Raw genomic sequence first — 23,945 nt, forward strand, 5'->3', positions numbered from 1 at the left:
GAGAGGAGAGGGGAGGGGAGGAGAGGGGAGGAGAGGGGAGGGGAGGAGAGGAAGGGAGTGGAGTGGAGTGGAGGGGAGGGGAGGAGAGGAGAGGAGAGGAGAGAGGGCCACATTTTTTTTTGACACTCCTTCCATCCAATGGCAGATTTGGTGTTGTCTGCCGTGAGACATAGCTGAGCCCCCTAGCCATTTGACTAATAGAACAAAACAAAATTATCATCTGTTTAGACTTCAAAAACAGATGCTTTTATCCTCTTCTCACTGGACAACAAGATGCTTGAGAGTCCATGGTAGATGCTCTTCTTTCTGTCCTAGCTGATGCCAGCCTCCCTTCCATCTCTACCAAGGCAGCAGGTATGGAAAGAAAGGCCTTCAAACCTGTTCTCCCACCTGATATAGAAGGAATGACAGATAGTCTATCTAGAGAACAAGGATTACCAAGACAGCCTGAGCTCATGACAGTAAATCTTCAGAAATGTCCCTGGATTCTCCCACAGAGGAAAAAGACAGCAGTTCTTAGCATCCCAAAGATGTGATGGCAGAAAGGCCACTCCCAGGACCAGATTGTGCAGTGTCCGTCTGGTCAACCCCAGAGAGGCAGAGGAGAAAGGAGCCCACAGGACACATGGGGATACTTTGATGCTATAGCCCTGCGTTTGTTAGCTTGTTGGACAGCATTTTGTCAGATGTGTATTGTTGATAAGTACTATACTAGGTCTTGGTGACAGGTGACTGTGTCACACGCCTGTGCTCAGTGTTTTCACCTGTGTCACACGCCTGTGCTCGGTGTTTTCACCTCTCTGTTCTCACAGATGCTTCCCACTCTGTCACTTCACCATGCTGAAATCACCCATCATGCCCACAGTGTTTTCCTGAAATCCACCATAAGCTGGACTCCTGCCTAAAAGGAAAAAAACATCTAAAAGGAGAAAGGGACACAGCTGAGCACCGCTGACAAGTAGCATTTTGTGGCATATCCTAATGAAGTTTCGTTCGCTTTGATTCAAATCTACTAGATGTTTCCCAGGGTGCTTGGAATTCATGAGACAGTCACAGAAGCGCACTGTTAACTTCTTAGTCTAAGACAACAGAGTGAATTCAAAGACAAAAGCAAGCAGAATACAGATTATCTCTTAGGGACAAAATCTTAACTTTGTACAAGACACAGAGAAATCGATTGTTCTAACAGGGCTGTTTCTTCCCGCCAAGCTTGGTGTGATCACTCTCCCATGCTCGGACATGCTTTATTTATTTTGGAAGGAAAACAAGGGAAAGGTTGCCCCCAGGGAGGGAAGAGGCCTTGTCGTGCAGGTAGAGTGACCTCTGAACTCACCATATCTACCCATCCTGGCTTTCCCTTAGTCTGTCACTGTGCCAAGACCACCTCAATATGTGGGCTAAGTCTCTCCTGTCCCTAAACCATGAGTATTAGAGCTACACGCTGTGGAAACCAATTTCAATCAAGGGATGGATGTCCAGCATCAGTCTTGGGTACCTGAAGTGTCAGTGGTACTCCAGGAACCCCTCATGTCCCACATGCCTACAAAACTGCAGCCTTCTTCTCTTTCCTAATGTGTGTGTGTAAGTGTGCTACAGATGTCTCCCTCAGCCCTCAGGAGTTAAGACAGCAACTAAGTCATTAACTAAGTTCCTTTTAATCCACACTTTAACAATGACTTGGCGCACTCAGAATGCCCACAATGTACCTAGTATTAGATAAGTTTGGGAAATGATTTGGAGGTGAAAGAGATGCAGAGGCAGAACTTCTTTGTTCAGATGACATGGTATTATTAATGCTAGGCACTCACATGCAGTGAGGTCTTTGAGGTTGCCAAGGGTTGTAGGAGGTCCCATGCCACAGAGACAGGACTATGAGGACTATGTAACTTGGTCTACATGCTGAGAATCATGGAGACCCTCAATAAGAACTTACCATTGATCCTTGTATGACTACAATTCAAGGCGCTTCTGACCTCAGGCAGAGGGGAGGGATGTTTTCCCACCCTGTTCCTACTTGTGTTGGATGCTGACACTGGAGCCTGCTCCCTGCATTCTTTGCTTAGGGCCTAAAAGGACTGGGTGCTTTGACATCCCAAGCTTCTTAATCCAAAGTATTGCAAATTAAAACATGAAATGAAGTGTGACTATTGTGGCTGAATCAGTCAGGGTTCTCCTAAGAAACTAGGACATGACGAAGAGAAGACAGAAAGAGACCTGCTCTGAGAGACTGGAGAATGTTACAATTGAACTTGGGCAAAGAAATAGCCAAGTCCTAGCTAGAGGCAAAGGGAGCAGATATCGCAATGTAATATATGCTCAAAGGCCACAGAACCAGAGACTCCAAATCTGAAGGCTACAAACTGGGTTTGCTGATGCCTAAGTACAGGGAGAGTGGACATCAAGCTCAAGCAGTGGGTGGGAATTTGGAAATTTGCCCTCCCTCTTCCTATTCTACCTGGGCCCTTAGTGGGTTGGCAAAGGCCTAAACACATGAATAACAGAAAATATTAACCCAGCCCACCAACTAAAACTGATGCCTTCTCAAAATCCCCCTCAGACACATGCAGAATTGCGTTTCACATTATCTGACTCAAAGTAACACCATCTCAAACAAATGAATTACAGAATTACTATTTGCACCTATTCTACATAAATATTCCCATATGTTTCAATCACCTCTGTCTGGCTTATCACACCTGAGACCTGGCAGATGCTATACAAACAGCCTTCTGATGTATTGTGGAGGGTGCAAGGACAGAGAAATTAAAGCTAGCCATTGTCAGTACTGACACAATCTCTGAACTTCTTTGAGTCAAAGATTGCATTGTTCCCCTACACTGAGGCACAGAACCTTCACAGGGCCAAGGTCTTCTCCTCCCATTGATGACCAACTTGGCCATCCTCAAGGTGAACAGGGGGAGGGGGGAAGAAACAGGGGTTTGTTTTAGTTTTGAGCTTTTTTTGGAAAGGAACCTGGGAAAGGAGATATTGTAAATTAAAAAAAAAAAAAACCCACAATAGGATCCAAGAAGTTAAAAAAAAAAAAAAAAGATTACTTCTTTAATGTTCACATACATGTGAGTTTAGGTCCTGCAAAACCAAATGGGATCAGCATGGGCCCTCCATGTCTACTCCTGCAGCCTCGGAAGGGTGCCTCTTTGTCTCAGCCATCAGTGGTTCTGTCAATACTAAGCAGCACTATTTCCAGTCAAAGCTGAGTCTCGATGAGTCCATCTGGAAAAGGTAGAGAAGCAAAACCTCCCCCTTTCCAACAATGGGTTGCAGAGTCAGCCCTACAAACACTTGCCAGGAGATGTTTAAAAGGCTTGGATTCCTGGTGACACATACTTCTTAACTAAATACATGGCACTGAGCTCTGGTAAATGGCTTCTGTCTCTGTCCCAAATAAATGTTTATTGTGAATCATGCCCACATCAACATGAAGATTTTTCTCCATCACACACCCAAAAAACCATGACTGTCCTTAAATAAGAATTCTTGCTTTTATCAACTCAAGCCATCTCTGGGAGAAATGTGTCTTTTGATTTAGCTTCTTGGGTGCTAGTCAATTGCTAATTATCTGTAACCGTAACAACGACCTTCCCTGCACTGTTTTTGCCACACAGATTCCTGTGCAGATCTTTTTACCCAGTGCAGTCTCATGCATGGAAAGGAGCAAGCCCATGCATTATTCACTCCACATAAATGCATGTGCTCTTATTTGAAATTTTTGAAGATCTCAGGAAGAAGGATGGAAGAGAAGCTCAATCTGACAAAGGCAAGTACTGGGACAGGAAAATTATCTACGGTGGAAATGGGAGAAAATGGAGCAATCTGTGTGAAATGAAGTCAGGAGGGATGCAAGGACCAGAAGGAAGGAGAAAACTAGCTTATGGGCATATGGCTCTCTTGTGGCAGACTCCTCACCCCTGTGAGCATAAATGAAGTACAAACTCACATGAGGATCCCTTCGCTGACCTCCCACGCCATGAGCAAAGTCAAGCCACCCTAGGCCTTGAGAGCTATGTTGACCAGAACTCATAGAATGGATGCATGAAAACGGGCATCCTCCCGCAGGACTCAGAATGGATGCGTGAAAACGGGCATCCTCCCCCAGAACTCATGGAATGGATGAGTGAAAACGGGCATCCTCCCCCAGGACTCATAGAATGGATGCGTGAAAACAGGCATCCTCCCCCAGGACTCATAGAATGGATGCGTGAAAACAGGCATCCTCCCCCAGGACTCATGGAATGGATGCGTGAAAACGGGCATCCTCCCCCAGGACTCATGGAATGGATGAGTGAAAACGGGCATCCTCCCCCAGAACTCATAGAATGGATGCGTGAAAACGGGCATCCTCCCCCAGGACTCATAGAATGGATGAGTGAAAACAGGCATCCTCCCCCAGGACTCATAGAATGGATGAGTGAAAACGGGCATCCTCCCCCAGGACTCATAGAATGGATGAGTGAAAATGGGCATCCTCCCGCAGGCTTCTTTCCATGAACTTTGACCTACTTTCCACTTGGCCGTCTAAGGAATGCAGAGAAGGCCAGTGTCTCCTCCAAACAGAAGCAAGCTCAGGTCCCACATGACATCAAGAAGCCGATGAGAGAAGGCCCCCACATCAGAACTGTTTGAATTTTTTGGAGTAAAAAGAGAAGAACTCACTGAGCTGAATTGTCTTCGGGCACCACCTTTTTTATTGCTGAGGCCAGAGCTTCAGTCCCCACCAAGTGAAGTATCTTCTCTTAAGGGTCCCAAGGAAAGGAAGATGCTGTGCTGATGGTGAGGATACAGGTTTAGCTAACAGGTGACCTACACTATTTGCCCAAGCATGCTTTCTACTGCTGTAATAAACACCATGACCAAAAGCAGGTTAGGGAGGAAAGAGTTTATTGAATTTACATCTCCTGATCACAGTCCATCATGGAGAGAAGCCAAGGCAGGAGCAGAAGCAAAGAATGTAGAGGAAAGTGCTTGCTTGCTCAGTTTACTTTTCATACAACCCAGCACGACCACCCAGTAGGGATGTCACCAACAGTGAACTGGGCCCTCTTACATCAGTCATTAATCAAGAAAATGTTCCTATAAACTTGCCTATAAGCCAATCTGATGGAGGTGTTTTCTCAGCTGAAGTTCCCTCTTCCCAGATGACTCGAGCTTGTGTTAATTTGACATAAATAAATAAATAATCAGCATACAATTTAAGAGAAGTAGGGGAGAAAGGTACGTATGACTTAAGCCATGTGACACAAGTATCTCTTTCCTTGGGTAGGGAGTAGAACTTGGCTAATGTGTGACCTGCAAAATATGACCATGGCCAAGAGCAGGTGATAGTTAATATGTGTGTCCCTGTTCTGATCAGAGCTTTCTTTGCTTAGGGCCCAAAGGTTGGAGATGTTCTAACAATACTCCAAACACCAAACACCAAAAGCTCCAGGATTACGTAAAGAATATATCTAGGATTTGTCCCAGTTCTAAGCATAAAGCTCAATAACCCTTGGAGTATCATTGTTGTGCTAATAGAGATGCTTGGTTTCTGCCAGGCAACTTCAAGGTAAGGGCTGGTGATCAGGGGGTCCAGTCCTATGGTTAGCTTTGGGGCTTTTTGTTGTCTGACCTCCAGGAAAGAGAGATGAGGCGCTGTGGTTCAGCCAACAGCCATTGGGTTGTTTTGATCAATTAAAACTCTGGTAAAATCCTTGGACATTATGGCTAAGGGCAGCTTCCTGGATGAGGGAAACACTGATCTGTCAAGAGGCTGACACTCCCTGAACCCCAAAGGAAGACACAAAAAGCTGGGCAGCTGGGGACTGTCCCAGGTTTGGTGCTACATGTCTCCTTTTTGGACTGTTCCTGGCCTGAATCTTCATGATAATGCTATAATCTTAACCACAATTCTCTCTCCTGAGTTTTCTGAGGTGTAGCAAATGGAGAGGACTGCAGAGTCGTGAGATCTGTAACGTTTGGCTATCAGTGAATGCAGCCAGCGTCCTGTGAATGCAGCCAGCGTCCTGTGAAGACAGTGTAGCTGAGGACTCAGTGTAGCTGAGACCCTGACTGGGACAGGTAGAGACAGAAGTAGAAGGCACTCTGCCCACTCAGAGTGTAAACCTTGGGGCCCACTGTCCTCTCACCTTTGGCTTTTCCTTTCTGTGATACACCCACCCACACATTACTTCTTGATCTTGCCTAAGGGTAGTATGTTTTCTTTGGGGATGCAAAGCATGGCCAGACAGGAGGCCCAAGAATCCCTCAAGTGAGTGGCTTTCAAGCCTTTTATAAAGGAGCAGGCTGTGCTTCATAAAATAACTCATCAAAGAATCCTACGAATAAGCATGAAACAAAACAGACATATCATTTCATTAATAATGTTAAATTTCACACTTACAAAAGTACAGTTCTATAGTACAGGGACAGTAAGGAATGGGCCTCTAGGTGTTTTTCCAAGCCTCACAAGTCAGTATGCTCCTTTGCTCTTTCAGAAATCAGAAAGGGGGGGGGGGGGGAAGCAATAAAGAGAACCAGAGCCATTTTGTAAACTACTCTTTTCAGTGAACGTAGAAAGCAGACACGACTCACGGACTACGAATTGTGTACAAGCTCCCGAAAGCCACTGGCTTAGGGGAAAAGCCACACAGCAGTAGTGGAGGAGAAGAGAGCACAGCCTCCGTCCATAGCAAAGAATAACACGCACATACTGCCTGGGGGGTCAGTGGCAAACCAAAGGGAATCCCTGCATCCCTGGCTCACCAGTGTCTGCAGAAATGCTGCTAACAGGGACACACGGCAGCTCATGTGGGAGGCTCTTGTGCTGGTCAGGTAAAGCAAGAGGCGTGCTTATGCCAGTCACCAGACTGGTCTCTGTGGCCACCGGTATTTATGTTTCAGACTCTGAAAGTGACAAAGAATCCTAAGCACACCAGAGATCCAGGACACCATTTCCTGGTGTTGTGTAAGGTTTTTTCTTTTTTTTTCTGGGAGGATATAAACAAGCTTGCCTTCAACCCAGTGAGGTCCCTAATGACAGACCAAAGAAATGATTCAACCTAAGTCCAACCTGAGGGACTAATGAGCTTGTTAGGATTCCATCTGGGGAATGGGTGGCTCTAAGGCAGCAGGGTCATGGAGAAGCCTCTGCCAGTCCACAGATGATTCAAGAAAGCAGTGTCTCTGGACTTCGCTGCCAGCTTTGAAGGCAGTTCCACCAGAGAGTCTCTGCCAAGGCAACCACTAGTGTTTCTAGAACCTGGTGAGGGTCCTGGGGGTCTTGTAACGCTCTGAGCTTCCAGAGCCAGTTAGTCCATAAGCTTCTGGAGCCTTCTAAGTTCCCTCTGCTCTCCAGGTCTTCTGAGAGTGTTTGAATTGGAAAAGAATGGCTTCTTAACACCTAGAGTCCTTCTCAGAATATCAATAAAGGATTGATCTGAGACAACTAAATTACAGAATTAGCAGATTAAAAGAAGTTATGGCTGGTGCTGTTGAAGCACAGGACAGCAATATAAGCAAAAGATTAGGGCAACAGCCTGCGGTACATATGCTCCGTCCCCAAGCAGTGTGGGGAAAATTTAATTTAAAAGGTAGCAGAAATAAAAGAGGAGGAAGCTTGGAATTAAATTCATTGAATGCTTAATCCAAAATAGCTGGGAGTTTTAAAATATAGCTTAAAGCTAATAAGGTAATTAAAGTATAAACATGCATAAAAGTACTAGACAAAGCCATGAATAGTAATATTAATAACTATGAAATAGGTGATTGTGGGATTGGCGCAAAGAAATAAACAAGCTAATTTTATGATTGTTCTCTGAGGGGAACCAATAAATATTCTTTAAGGAAACAGAATCCTGAGGTAATTACATGACAGTGCAAGAAAAAAAAAAGCCTTTGAATAAAACTACCAGCTACAGTAATTATCACAAGAGTGAAGTAAAGGAACAAATAGCTCACATAATTACTTATCTTTAATATACTATTTCCAGAGTTTTGGGATTCACATAAAAACTGAATGGAAAGCATCAAGAGTGCCCATTTCCCCATCCCACATATGCACATCCCGCACCAGAGGGTGTCATTGGTTACAACTGACCAATCTATGAAGATACATGGTTATGACTCAAAGTCCATAGGTGACACCAGAGCTAACTGCTGCTGCACACCACAGGTGTCTCAGGCACAGTGGTGTGAGTGCATCATTACAGCATCACACAGATGAGTTTCACGGTCCTGAATCTCCTGTCCTCTGCTCTGCTCCCCTGCTTTAACACTGGCAGCCATCATTTCCCTTGCTGTTCCTGTCATCTGCCATCTCCGAAAGGTCACATAGTTGGGGTCACACTGCAGCCTTTACTATTTGCGTTTCACTTGTAATTCGCATATAAGCCACCCCATGTCTTCTTCTCATGACTTGATATCTTGCTTCTTTTCGTTGCTTAGTGATATTGATAGTTTAGAGTACTATAGGTTGTTTAACCATTTGTCCTGTAGTTATAAATGTAACTTAGGAATGTTCGGGTACAGACTTTTCTGGAGAAATTTTGATTCCTGTTGGATTAATATCAAAGAGAGTAATTGCAAAATCATATTAACTGCTCTGAGTTCAGGACCAGCCTGTTCTCCATAGCAAATTCCAGGCCAGACCGTGTCTCAAGAAAAGAAGTTTAAAAATGATAAAATAATGATGAATCATTCCCAAATGGAACTAGAAATTCTGCTTCTCTACCTGAAAATGTACAGAATGCAATCCCACATAAAGGTGCAGGTTCTCTAAAACTGTGCAGTATCTTAAGGAAAACCAAACTTTAGGGGGGTGGGCATATGCAAATCATTTAAAGATCCTGTTGGAAAGTAGTTTGTTAAATTAGATATGGAAAAACACAGACATTAATAGAAAAGATTACTAAATGCATCTACATTGAAATTAAAAATCAAGGGCTTGTCAGATGGCTCCTGAGGAAAGGAACTTGGTGAAGAGCCTGACAACACAAGTCCAATACCTGGGCACGCACATAGGAGGAGAGGGCCAGCTCTTACAAGTTGTTCTCTGACATCTACGGGGGCACCTGGCACGCGGGCTTTTCCCCAGAAACCTTCAGTGAAAAAGCAGTGATATAGAGTGACATACAAGTTTGTCACTAAAGGTTCTCACCTCCCTTAATAGTGACAAAACAGTAAAAACACTTCAGAGTTTTCAGGATGAATTACGTTTAAAAATCTATGTAAGACTGCACTGCTTATTGTCTTAGGGTTTTATTGCTGTGAACAGAAACCATGACCTAGGCAACTCTTATGAGGATGACATCTAATTTGGGCTGGCTTACAGGTTCAGAGGATCAATCCATTATCATCAAGGTAGGAGCATGGCAGTGTGCAGGCAGATGTGGGGCTGGAGGAGCTGAGAGTTCTACCTCTTGTTCTGAAGGCAGCTAGCAGAAACTGGCTAGCTAGGATGATCACCCACAGTGACTCCAACAAGGCTACATCTCCTAATAGTGCCACTCCCTGTAACATACATACCATCACACTTGGTTTCCGTATGGTTGGATGCTTGGATGTCTTCAGGCCCAGAAGACAGAGAAAAACTGACTGCTCCTCCCAGGCACAAATAATTCCTAGAGCTAGAAAATACTCCTATGTGATTGTCTTCTGTATATAGTGAGAACTTTGGTTTCTTAAAAAAAAAAAAAAGTTATGTTATGTGAATTTGTTTTTGTTTCAATCCCAGGCTGCTTCACAGCGGGTGATTATGATTTACCTCCTGCACTAGAAGGGGTGTGATTATGACCAACTGCAGAGTTTAATTCTGGGGATTCTGGAGAAGGTATAAATGAGAGAGCCCTGAGAGGGCCTGGGGTGGCTGCTGCTCCCTCTGCTGCCCCTGGTTGCTGTTGTTTTGGTTTGAGGAGAAGTTGTTGGAGATATTATGACAACAAAGTTGGGCTGGCCCCAAAACATTCAAAGCTCCCAATCAAGCAGGAAGTAGTCTACAGAGCTCTATGCCCTCTTTCCCCACTAATCTTCCTCTCCTACTTAGTGATGGGAAGTTGAAAGGGAATAGAGTGGGATAAGAGTTGGAAGGGAGGTAGAGGTATAAGAATCTAAGTAGAGAAAAACAAACCAGCGTCATGTGCCACATCAGCAAGCTCACCACCAACTTCCAAATCACCCTTGTCTGTCTCGCACTCTCCAGGAGGAAATTACCCTAGATCTAGATCCAAGACAACTAGAGACGAGCCCAGAGCTCACTGATCACTGAAGACCATTCCCCAGCCTGCTCACTCTGCCTTACATGACCATGCCCACGGGAAACCATGGCAGAGTCTTGGGAACAGAACTGCTCCCACTCTGTCCCTTTTTGTCAACAACACTTTTAAAAATTGCGTATGTGTATATGGACATGTGTGCCTATACAATCATGTGCCCAAGTATGCCCATGCAGATACCACTTCACTGACTACATTATTTCTTAAGACAGAATCTCTCACTGAGCTCAGAGCTTACAGATTATACTAGACAGGAAGAAAGCAAGCCCTAGGGGTTCTTCAGCCCTAGCCATTCCCATTCTAACACCAAGTGGGGTATAGACGTCCACTACCACACGCAGCTTCCATGTGGATACTGGGTGCCCAACTCACATCCTCATGCTTCTGTATCAAGTGCATTACCCACTTTGTCCCCTTCCTAGTTCTCTCACTACCTCGTGACTGCCCTGGCTACCATCTCTAGCAGGACAGCTATTCAGAACTCCATTAATAAATTTGACCTATTCATGCACAAGAGAGTGAATCATGCCCAGGCAGTCCAAGAAGCATCCAGAGTTGCACAAACCCACCAGTCCTGATCACTCATTAATCTCTTAGATATTTGCCCTCCCTTCCCCAACCCATAACCCCATGCTTGATCCCTACTCCTATTCCTTATGTAAGTTCATGAGTACCAGGTCAGGAATTTACTCCTCTCAGAAACAAAGTACTCCTTAAAAGACTTCAATACTAAAGTGCCACTTCATATCTATTAGGATAGCTGTCATCACTCAAAGCAAAAATGCACACGTATGACAAATTTTAATGAGATGTGTAGGCACTGAGACCAATATGCAAATGAAAATGTGGGGGGGAAAGTGGGTGTCCATTGTGGAAAACAATATGACAGTTCCCCAGAAAAACATCAAATTATCAAATGACTCACCAATCCCATGTCTGGGTTCTTGCCTGAAAGAACAGAAAGAGGATCCCGAGCAGACTCGCTCACAACCGCTCACAACAGCCAGTGTGGAAGCAACCCCAATGTCCATACACAGATGCATGAATAAGCAAAGAAACCAGAAAATATTATTCAGCCTTAAGGGATAAAACCCCACAGTGTGCTGGAGTATGGACTAACCTTGAAGGCTTTGCAGTACATGAACCAAGCCAGTCATAGGAGTGGGAAGCTACTGTTTGATGGATACATAGTGCCAAGAAGAGTGAAAATCTGCAGAAATGGAGTAGTGATGACTTTATAACAGGGAAAACGGACTTAATGTAAGAGAACTACACTTCCACAAATGGCTAAAAGGTAGCTCAATCCTGAGTACTTAAAAATGGGGGAGATAGGAGATAAATTGTGTTGTGTATATATTACCACAATGATTAAAAAGATACAAGACTATATATAATACTTCACTATTTAGTTACTGGGATTTGAGTTAAATGTACACAGATGCTTTGTGATCAGTATTAGGCAAAGAAGGTCTTATTCATTCAGTAATATGGCTAGTGGAGAGGGTTGGCAATAGGGGTGGGTATGCATGCACTTGTGGAGGCCAGAGGTCAACCCCTTGAGTCACTACCCTAGATGCTTTACACGTTTTCTTGAGACAGGTTGTCTCACTGGGACCTGGGACTCCATCTTCATTAGGGCTTTACTGCTGTGAACAAACACTGTAACCAAGGCAACTCTTACAAGGACAACATTTAATTGGGGCTGGCCTACAGGTTCAGAGGTTAAGTCTATTATCATCAAGGCAGGAGCATGGTACCATCCAGGTAGGCATGGTGCAGGGGCAGCTGAGAGTTCTACATCTTCTTCTGAAGGCTGCCAGGAGAAGATTGGGCTTCCAGGCAGCTAGGACTAGGGTATTAAAGCCCATGCCCACGGTGACACACCTACTCCAAGAAGACCAAACCTATTCCAACAAGGATACACCTCCTAATAGCACCACACCCTAGGACAAGCATATTCAAAGCACCCCAGACTCCTCCATAGCTCAGTCTGGTAAGTTTCAGCAAACCCCAGGATCCTTCTGGTTCTGCCTCCCCAGAGGTAGAGCATTACAAATACATTCTACTTCACCTGAGTTTCTTCCATGGGTTCAGGTCCCCGTACTTACAGAGTAAGCACTTTACCAACCTAAATATCCCCTAACCCTTCTTCAGTAACACTTAAGTGGCTTCTCAGTACCAGTATGAGACTCCAACCATCCATTTTGAAGATAACCCAATAGAAAACAGGTACAATGCAGAGATTGAGTGCTGTCAGAGGAAAACTTAAGCCAGGACTCAGAATGATGTTCAGCAAGAAGGCCCGCTCACACATGTAGACATCCAGTCAGCACAGGCACAGTGGGCATGGCCTGCAGGCCATACCCTCGGAAGGGCAGCTAGAATGGGGCATGGAAAGACAGTCAACTAAGCCGCACTTTCAGACTTCTGTAAGTACATCAGACAGTAGCTTGAAATTTAGGTCTTTGATTTGTGAGCCTGGTGCTTCTTCCAAATGAAATAAGCAGAAGCATTTCCCCTGAAGGCCCAGGCAGGGAATCTCACTCTCCTCTTAGAAGTGACAGTTCTCTTTCCCTGAGCCCTGTGCAGATGGAGCAGCAGGGGCTATGGAGTCTGTCCTCCTTAACATTCCCTTTTCATAAAGGAAAAGCTGAGGCTGATACAAAGGCAGGAAGTCACAATTCCTTCCTCTTGCCTAATACCACCAACACCACACGCAGTCCAGGCTGGGTAATTATTTTTCCAGATTTTCTGCTTGAGGCATGAACGCTGCAGGCAGAATCTTCATAAACCTCAGATTTCAGAAAGGTCTCTTAACAGCCTCTTTTAAAGGTTTTTATTAGCATATATTAATTAAACATAATAATGGGTTTCATCATGATATTTTCATGCATGTATATAATGTATTTCAATCCCAGTCACCCTGTTAGCCTTTGTCTCACTCCCCTGATGATTCCCTTCCTCTTCTAAGTAAGGCCTATTTCCATTTCTCTCTCTCTCTCTCTCTCTCTCTCTCTCTCTCTCTCTCTCTCTCTCTCTCGTGTGTGTGTGTGTGTGTGTGTGTGTGTGTGTTTGTGTGTGTGTGAGACACAATGAGTGTCATTAGGGTTTCTTACAGGAACATGGCTGAGGAAGTATTGGCAGGAGCATGTTCAGCTTACCAGTGAGGCAAGACACCACTGAAGAAAAATGTTTGTTCCTCCTCAGCAACCATTAACTGCTAAGGGCCTCCTAAGCCCCTCCCTGCTCCATGATGTGATGTTGACAGGGCCTCTTTCTCTGCAGGACGTAAGAACTGCTGAGAGCTCAAGGGTACCACAACCACCACAACCACGCCCTGCCCAGAAGACAGCCTTCCACGGCACTCCACAACCACGTCCTGCCCAGAAGACAGCCTTCCACGGCACTCCACCTGGAAGCTGCTGATCAAACACCAGGAATCATCCATATGCTGGGCAATGTTCCTTGTAGCAAGTAGGGCCTCTCTTGTCTCATTCGCCCTGCTGAGCGCTAAGGCCCCGAGCAGAGGAGCATCAGGTGGCTGGGTGCTGAGCATGCCTTCATATCCTAAAGCTGAGTGTCAACATTCACTTCCCTGGGTCTCAGAGAGCTACAAAGGCCTCCAGAAAACACCATGGGGGAAAAGCTAATAAAAAGCACAAAGCTTCCTAAAAATCTGAGGAGGTTTGACACCAAACAATAACATTCCCAAACAGCAAAGAAATCAAAGTTTCTACAATTGAAAGATGTTACATATGATGTAGAAAAAATGCCAATCACAGTTAACAGAGTTCATTCACTATTAATAGCTTTAGTATCCAAAACACAATAGGCACAGAAACCCATTTCCCCCTAAAAATCTCAACTTCAGAAAAAAAAAATAATATTTTGCTGTGTACTTTTTTATATTTTAAGAATTTGTGAATTTGATTACACACACTGGTATTTTAAAAATGTGTAGCTACACACCAAGTGGGATTTTTTAAATTTCTTTTAAAAATGTATTCATTTAACTTTACAGGTATGAGTGCAAAGTCCTACATAACTTCCATGGAAGAGATGACATGACATAGTCCCTGCCTCTGGAACAGAGCAAAAAGAACATGAACTCCCACGGGTGTTAACAATTGCTGTGGGCATGGGGTATGTTTGTATAATAAGGTACATAATTTACTATATTTCCTCCTTCAGGAAATGTTCTCCCCAACAAAGTTATTGGGAATGTTCTCCCTGCCAAGGTTAATTATTCCATAATAATTAGAAACAGCATGATTCTGGAAAGTGAGGGTGTATCTCAGCAAAATGGTAAGTGCTATGACCCTCATGTCAGCCCTTTAGACTGTGGGAAAGAACTCTGAAAACATGAGTTCAGGAATGTATAATTTCTCAACTATGCAAAATATGAGAACACAATATGAATTGTATGAGGGTCTTTTTGGACCTAGAAGAACAGAGGCAGCTGTGCAATGAGCCAGCTTGTCAGAAAGATATTAAGGAAAGAGATAAAGAGATTTTAGGGGATGACAAGATCTCACTCAGCTAAGTATATTGTTTGTACTAACAAAGGCAGACAGATTCCTGAGTTCAAGGTCAGCCTGGGACAAAGATACTTTAGGGCCAGGGAGGTTGAGAATCTTAATCTCAGAGCCAGATTCCCAACCAGCTAGTTTTATTGTCTGTACTTGCAAAGGCAGGCAGATCTCTGAATTCATTGTTATCTACTTGCTGTCTTTTCTAAAAATCAAGGGGCTAAGGTCATAAAATGCTGATTCATGAAATAATCAAAAGGGAACTTGGACAATTGAATTGATATGCAAATGAAAGATGGGGCTTTGGTCTGCAAGAGCTGAGCTGTCTGGAGATCTCTGGAGAGCTGTTTCAAGCAGAACACAAGACTGTCAACTTGTACCCAGAGCTGACTTTGAGTTGTTCCTTCGCTGCTTCCCAAACATCCCTTCTTCAGGACCCCTGGCCAAACCGAGGCTGGTCCTTGGCATATGAGTATTTGTTTTTACGTGTGTATGTATGTCATGTGTGTGCCTAATGTCCATGGAAGCTAGAAGAGGGCATCAGAGCCTCTGCAACAATAGTTAAAGGCAGTTGTGAGCTAGCATGTGGGTGCTAGGAACCAAACATGGGTACTATGCAAGAGCAGCTAGTGTTCTTAACCATTGACAACCCTCAAGCCCAACTCACATGTTCTGTTTAATTAAAAAAAAATGCTTTATATTCAATCTACTTTAATTGTGTGCATACATACATGCCAAGGTGCACATGTGGAAGTAAGAGGATTTTTGTATCCACCATACTATTTTTATTGATTCTTTAGGGATTTCACATCATATACACCAATCCTATTTGCCACTGTAGAGTCTGTCCTTATCCATCCCCACCCCTCTGCGCTATGACCTCCCCAACCCACTGCCCTATGACCTCCCCAACTTCACCACATGCACACAAAAAAAGTCCAATTTATTCATTGGAGTTTGGTCAACCTTTGAGTGGCCTGCTCCTTCAATAGAACTGAGTCCTTCCCTCCCTACCTCCCTGCTGGAAGCCATCTATTATGGAGAGCTGCATTTCAGCATCCTATCACAGTTTTTAAGAGTTGACTCAAATGGCTTCCTGTCTAGGCTGTTACTGTTGGATAGGGAGATAGAATGGAGGTAGGGGTTGTCACAGAAGTCTTCCATGTCCCTCTTTCTCAACTGCATCAACAGTCATCCATATCACTATGAAAGTAGCTTATTTGCTCCTTATAGTCTGTAGGAACATGGATCATGGGCTTGCACATGGTTTCTGGCATCAGCACAAACCACAAACAAGGCTCCTATTTGTAGCAGGCCACGGACCCAGACAAGGCCCTATGATGCAGCTTGGATCACAGATATCAACATAGCTACAGGCCATAGCATGGACCACGAACTTCTGTCCAGCCTTCAGTGGCAACACAGGCCATGACCATCAACACAGACATGCCTAATAAGATCATAGACTCAGACATTGCCCTCAGAGGTACGACAGGTTGGTATGACATCATGGCCTTAGGTAACAGTATAGGTCACTCAGATCAGTATGGGCCCTGGTGGCAGCATAGCCCATGAGCATCAACATGGCTTCAGGCTGCAGCGCAGACCATGGTCATCTCCTCTTGGCCTTTGGTGGTAGCGCAGGCAGAGGACAACTTTCAAGAGTCAGTTTTCTCCTTCTACCATGTGTGTACTAGGGACAGAACTCAGGTCATCAGACTGGACAGCAAGCACCTTTACCTGCTACACTACCTTGCCAAACAAACCATGTGTTTTTATCAACTGTTTTGTTCTAAGAAAAATATGATAAATATTTCCCTGTCCTATAAAAACATTCTTTAAAGAAAATTTTACAGGTCCATCACTGATGCGAATCTCCTACTGCTAAAAGTTCAGATTCTGTGTCACTCTTCCACAAACAAGACTAAGAAGAACACATACACCTTCACAGACACCTTCCTTCCTGTAACTCAGTAATGACTTCCTTAGAATAACTCACAGAAACAAAGTTACTGTGTAGAGTTCTCTATTTTCAATTTGTATTTACAAACCAAGCAAATTTAAAGAAAAATTGTCTTCCCATTTCAATCAATGTATCCTAGAAACTCCCTCAAAGACAAGCCTAGGTGTTTCTCTAGTGATTCTAGATCCTGTAAGTTGATGATCAATATTAACCACTTCAGAATCTTTTTCTTAATCACTCCACTTCTAATGTCCTGCCTCCTCACCTAGCCTGGAATTCAACCTTGGGTATATGTAGCACTTGCTTTTCTCGTTGTGATGGCAAGCTACCTGACAAAAACTACTTAAGGAGGATGGGCTGATCTTTTTTTTCTGGTTCATGGTTGGAGGGTATAATCCATCATGGAAGTAGAGTCATGTGGTAGATGGTCAGCTCCCTCATGCTGCATCCACTGTCAGTGAGCACGGAGATGAAGGTAGGTATTCAGTTTGCCTTCTCCTTTATATTAAGCCTCAGATTCCATTCCATGGGATAGTGTTGCCCACAGCTAGGGTAGGACTTCCCATTCCAATCAATGTAACCTAGAAACCCCCTTAAAGACAAGCCTAGGTGTTTCTCTTGTGATTCCTGTAAGTTGATGATCAATATTAACCACTTCAGAATATTTTTCTTAAAAAACATGGATACCCTCCAAACTATTACAGTTTGCTAGATTCAGGAAAACCAGTATCAACACAAACCATTAGCTAAGCTTCCAATCATGGTCTCAGCTCTTCAGTTCCAAAGACACGTGTTGCATCTCTCCCACTACAGGCAGCCAGAGAGCATAATCAGTTACCCAAGGTATTTAAAAGTAAAATCAACAATGTTCAGTTTTGTGGCTTTGCAGATGATACTTTTGGTTCTTATAGATTTGTGGCATCCTCGGTTCCTATCTATTTGTTTCCCTGCTCAGGATCAGGTTCAAGTTCAGTCAATTTCTCCAGACTTCTTTCCAACCACATGACAAAATTAGCAATAATTACATTTATACTCCGGATACAGTAACATGTGATGGATTCAGATAGTTCCCTGAAGTGTGCCTGCTAATGATAATAAAATAATAAAGTGAGCAGAGGCATCACATAATTTGTGTTTCGCAAACTTTATAAATTCATCAGCTAACAGTAAGGCTCTGTGGCTGAGGACACCACTTACCTAAGTCATCAAACAAAAAGAAACTGAGCTGTGGCCCAACTAGGATAATCACCCGTACTTGTTAATGTTCACAGTTAGGAAAGGCGCTGCACATACTACTGGAAGAGGAGGGTAATCATTCATCTCACCTAGCTATAAGCCTTATGACCTACAAGAGCAACTTGCCTGCAAGGTACACTAGTCCAACTGTGGTGCAAACAGGAAGAACCAACCACTGTTTGTTTGGGTTTAAGGTTCATTCCATGAGATAAAACCCATACTGCACACTGCCAAAATGGCCAAGAACCTGAGAACAGGTGGGTGATGGGTTTAGGAGAAGCCTATTACTATTATTCTGCTAAAGAAAAATAAAATAAAATGATTCCTAATGACATTCTGCTATCCCCATAGACGAGTGCCCGTCTCAGCCCTCATCAGAGAAGCTTCTCCTTGCAGTAGATGGTCATTAACACAGAGACTGACAACCACGTAATGTGTAGAGGTTGAGAGACCTTGGAGCATTTAGCCTTCAATGTGATGTCTTCATCAAATCCCAGTCAGAGATCTATGTAAGACAGGAGGTAGAAAGATTGTAAGAGCCAGAGGAGATGGATGACTCTAAAGAAGCTGTGTCATTCAGACACAACAGGGCGGATGCACACATGAACCCAGAGAGACTATGGCAGCATGCACAGGACCTGCACAAGTTCAAACCACACAAAATTCCAGCATGGAGAAAGGCAAGAAGACAGAAAGTCCCATTCCTACAAAACTCTAGTTATAATTGATCATGCCGGGATAATCTGTTTCTACCATGAAGTTATACTGGACATCCTCCAGGGCAGATGGCATGCTCATGGGTAGGCGGCCAACACAAAATGGACTCCGTGGTTTTCTGTGTGTGTGCTTTTTCTTCATTGTTAATGGTTTAATTTTTTGTCTTTTGGAGGGTTTTTTTTTTCATGGTTTGGGGTTTTGACTAAGGGTTTGGTTTTGAGATATTGTGAGAAAGAGCATGAATTTGGTTGGGTAGGGAGGTATAGAGGATTGGGAGGACTTGGGAGGAGGAGAAGAATATGATCAAAATATAACCTGTGAATATGTTTAAAATTTTTTAAAATTTAATAGAAAATGAAAAAAGATGAATTCATCAGCCCTCAGGATATTTTGCTTCTCACTCATAATTCTCCATCAGTTGTAACACATCTTATTAGATTTCACCTCAGGTCTGACTTAGTGTAGAAATGCCATATGTCAAGAGGACCTGGGCATGTCATGAAATATGCCTCTGAAACCTCAGAGCAACTATATGACCCCAGAGCAAACAAATAGCACAAGATTTCAATAAAACACTAAATATACTAGGACTTGAAGTTTGTGTTACTTTCAGGTGTCAGAGATAATTTTTCTTTTGATTATTTTTTCAACCATTTAAAACATATACAAAAATGGTTGGTGACTTGGATTTGACTCATGGGCTATAATTTACTCAAACAGCATGTGAGCAAAAGCTAGAACATATCATGTCTGGTGGCCTTATATCTTGTCAATGTGAATTTTTCTAGTTGCTCTGACCAAAAAAAAAAAAAAATTAAGCATAAAAATTAAAACAGGCGAGTAAGAGGAACCAAATCTGATGGAATTCTGACCTTCAAGACACTGTGCTAGGGAAGTCCCCATGGACCCTGATGTCTCACAGCAACTCTGATTATTTAAGAAGAAAATATTTCATTTTTCAATTTATGTTTTCACATCATCATTACATTGGTAGGTCGTAAATATTAATTATCATAGCACCCGTACTCAATAACAGAACTGCTAGGTACATTTTCATATCCAGAAGGTAACTGAGACCCTGAGGGACCCTCAGTGTGGACTGACACTTAAGTCAGGCCCAGCTCCTGAATGATAAAGGGTCCTCTCCAGAAAGCCATCGTTCTCCTATTCAAATCAAACGCTCAACAATGCTTCGGGTTCTGTGCCTGGCACTGTCCTGCCAATCCCTGGAGGGTAAACAGAATGACCCCAGAGGACGCAAGAGGAAGAATGAAGAAGAAAAGCAGGTAGATAACCAAGCTTCCTTTTCCCGGCCTCCCCTGCCGTCACTACTAACCCACGGCCTGTTTGTCTGTTTGCTTGTGCTGTTGTTGCAGTGAATCCCATTTGATTGAATTCTCAGCATGAAAACAATCTTTACTGACAGCAAGCTTGTATGTGAACACATCTCTTCCTCCTAAGGGCCCGACAGCAACAACTCCAGGGAAGAAATGGATCTCGTTCCCGAGGCTCAGCAGCCCACATTCTAGAAGGGACGCGTACCTTCCCTAAGGAATTGAGCACAGCATCTATAGCCAAGAGAAGAGAAGGGGATAGGAGAAGCATGAGAGAACTTTGCCCACTGGGTTCTTATTCCAGGTCTGTGCCTCCCTCGGACCACGGAGTCTGGCTCCAGGTGCTATTGAGGCTGTCAACACCCTGGAACCTCCCAAGCTCCTACAGGTTCTGCCATAAATGTCAATTGGTAAGTCACAAACATTTTTAAGTATTACGATATCTCTATTTAACAGAACCGTGAAAGCTGTGTGTCAGGTGCCCCAGTGCCCAGGACATCCATGCCTGCTGTCCACTTAATCAGAATCTAGTCTTGCAACTGGAAGCTCCGGGACTCCTTAACTTCGTTAAACCAAATAAATAATGCTTCCCTCCAGGTAACTCCAGAGTCTGTGCTGCCTGACCAGTTTGTACCAGTCACAGGGAATCACGTATCCGGGTATGGTGCTACCATCTCCTGCCGGCTTTCTTTCACCTTTGGGAAGAAGAGGCGCTACCCTTACTTCCCGGGCTTTGTTATTGCCTGGAATAGATACTGTCCCCCGAGAATCTGTTGCTGTGGTTCCCAGGACAGCTGACGAGATGGTCAGCAGGTCAGGGTTACTTTGCCAGGAAGCCTGGTGGCAGCACTTCACACCCAACACTCTCCCTGATGCAGTCAGTCTGTTCAGAGTTTTCTAACTTGACTGAAAAGAGTTATTCTGGCCACCCTAATACAATTTCTGAAATAAAGCTTTAAAAGATGCTGAGAAAATCAGAGTTGGCAAGGTGGTTCAGAGGGTGAATCCCAATCCCAACAACTTGAGTTTCATCCCCAGAAGCAGATTGTAGACAGAGAGAACCAGGTCCTGCAGGCTGTCCTCTGACCTGCACATGCAGAAGCACACTACATAAATATGTGAATTAATAAAAAATCAGATTTAAATACACTGAGGCCACATTTTTTATGACAGATATAAGACCTGAGTCCAGCCTTTGTGCGGAACAGTCCCCGTCTTTTCTCGTATGCTCCATCAAGCCCTGAGTGCCAGGGTGGCAAGCTCTCCTGTCCCAGTTTCACAGGCAGATAGCAGTCCTTGGTTATTAACAGAAGCAGAGAAGCTGGGAGGAAAGGCATATGCCTAGAATTCATGCCCTTGGGAGGTTAAGGCAGGAGGAACAAGAATTGAAGGCCATTACAGGTTACAGTGAAAACCAGGCCAGCCTGGGCTACATGGCACCCAGTCTCAAAATGATAAAATTTAATAATTAATTTAATTAGATAAGTAACAGAAATTGACTCAGACTAACTTGTGCTTTAAGCATTTATTATCAGGGTTCTGAAAGCTCATAAAATATATGAGGCTAAGGAAACCCACAGCCTTCTAAGGACATGACAGTCCTGAGTAACATGAAAACAGGTCAGCAAGACACACAGACTAGTGTAAGAATGGTTAACTGAAGTTTCCAGTGTGAGGGGGTGTTGCACATATCTTAAACATCCTACAGGGTTGTCTGACTTCAGAATGTCAATGACTTTGAAGAGTTAGAATTCAAAGACCCAGAGCCCAATTATATGCTATCTCAGCCCCTAAACGGTCGTTTCTTGACCACCCTGCATTTGGCCTAATGCCTTTGTGACTACCAAGTAAAAACCCTTTTGTAATCTACAAACAGAGCCCTCGTTCCCAAGCTAACAATGTCATCTCATCGGACGGCATCTGAGGCCTACTGTAGAAATCCCCTTGCTCCGCTGTAGCCCACCTATCCCATGTTTCTGTCAATGTGTTTTAAGCATCTTGATTTATGGTTTTCTTTGCTGTTACTATGGGAAAAAATCATGAAACTGTCACTATGTTAGAACTTATAAATTTAGGCAAAGACTAGGCCATGGTCACTCAGATTTGGCTCCTGAATAAACCATCTCTCATGCCCTTTGATGTGAGAGCTGTATATTTTCTAGCAATGGTCCATTGCAATGGTTTCTTGTATCTGTGAGCTGCCTTTCATGACTATGCTAGCACAAAGTGCTAGCTCTGCTCTAGCTGGCTGACATTAGGAAAGATCAGGGCACTTCAGCTTCAGCCAAGGAGAGGAGCATCTATGCGGCCATCCCCACCCCCAAGGCCGCACATGTTGTGGCAGGAAATCCTCCTGAAGGAGTTGGGGGAGGGGCTGAGGAAGAGATTCTGGGAAATGATTAACAAAGGCATCCCTGGAGGTTAATATTGTTTGTGCAGAAGATGAGCAGAAAGGGAGTGTGTTTATGTTGATTGTTTTTTCTAAATAGAATTATTGTAATCATCAAAGCAGTCAACTACATTTCAAATTCAAGTGCTCTAAAACGCATGTGTAAAGGACTAAGGTGGGCCATCTTTCAGGATGCTGTCCCAAGTGCTTCGTGCAATTTATTTCCTTTTCTTCTTCCTCTCTCTCTCTTTCTTCCTCTGTAGTTACACAGACTAGCCTTCAATTCACAGCAATCCTTTGGTCTTATTCCCCCAAATGCCACCGGCCTGTGGCAACAAGCCTGGTCCAGTGTCTCTTCCTTCATTTTTTTCCCCAGCATTATTAAGGAATAAAGGACAGGTAAATAATGCTTTCTTTTAAATGTGTATGCATCCCATTATATAGAAGATTAACTAATTTCAGGGCTCATATCTCTAAAAATCTTTCCTAAATTATGTCTGGTTGTCATTTAGTCTGTTTTGGTTTGGGGCGCAGGATCTCACTCTGTGGCCCAGGATTGCCCAGCCTAGGATAATCTTGAATTCAAAGAAACCCTCCTGTCTCTGCCTGCTGAACGCTGGGATTACAGGCATGAGCTGTCATGCCCAGCTTACAGTATACCTTTTTTGTAACAGTGAAATATTCCGAAACTTGGGTTTTTAACTTCAGCAAGTTAGCTTTAGAATGTCAGGACACTTTCATTGATGGGTGACTTGGTCCTTTTCTTTTAAAATTTTTGTTTTACTTTTAATTATATGTCTATGGATGGAAGGGCAGGGCAGGTATGCATATGTGAGTGAAGTGCCCACAGCAGCCAGAAGAGGGACATTGGATCCTCTGAGGCAGGAACTACAGACATTTGCAAGCCACCTGATGTAGGTGTTGGGAACTGAATGTGGATCCTCTGCAAGAGCAGTGTACACCCTTGACTTCTTAGCACATCTCGAGTCTTTTCTTTCTTATTTTGTTGTTCTCTACAGATCATGGGTTAACTCTGTGTGACTCCCAGAACTGATGGGACCTCCATTTCCCCTGGATCTGTATAAATAGGTTTGACCCCAACACTTTCTTATTTAAGGTCATTGTTTTCTGTTTGAAGCATCATGATGTAGTTTGTCTCGTTGAATGGCACTTGTGAAAACTGATGACAACAAAGGAGTCAACCCTGGACAGTGCTCGGCTTTCCATTGATCAGTGAAATTTCAGGGGAAATCAATAATTAGCAATGTCTTTCTCTTTCCAAAATACTGAATAAGAGAATGATAGGGATCAGTCATTTGCTATTCCAGTCAGCGCACAACAGTTAGACACTTGACCTGCAGTCACTTAATCTCCCTGAGCTTTAATGAAGAACTTGTACTGGTTCAGCATTGGGTCAATCTGACTGATGTTCATGGGGCTTGCCAAAACCATTTACTTGCTTTTTTCCAGAAACTGGAAAACATCTTTACAAGGCAGTTTTTGTAGGAATAC

General features: G+C 43.7%; 1 protein-coding gene across 1 annotated transcript in view; it reads left to right on the forward strand.

The window, feature by feature from the left end:
- LOC116104739 overlaps nt 1-20,842 on the forward strand; it is a 33,753-nt gene extending 12,911 nt beyond the window's left edge. Inside the window, exons 4-5 of the mRNA XM_031391211.1 lie at nt 20,349-20,454; nt 20,642-20,842. Of these exons, the coding sequence (XP_031247071.1) occupies nt 20,349-20,454; nt 20,642-20,842 (307 nt within the window). The remainder of the gene's footprint in view (nt 1-20,348; nt 20,455-20,641) is intronic.
- The last annotated feature ends 3,103 nt before the right edge of the window (nt 20,843-23,945 follow it).

Source organism: Mastomys coucha, unplaced genomic scaffold, assembly GCF_008632895.1.
Source record: "Mastomys coucha isolate ucsf_1 unplaced genomic scaffold, UCSF_Mcou_1 pScaffold22, whole genome shotgun sequence".
NCBI lineage: Eukaryota > Metazoa > Chordata > Mammalia > Rodentia > Muridae > Mastomys > Mastomys coucha.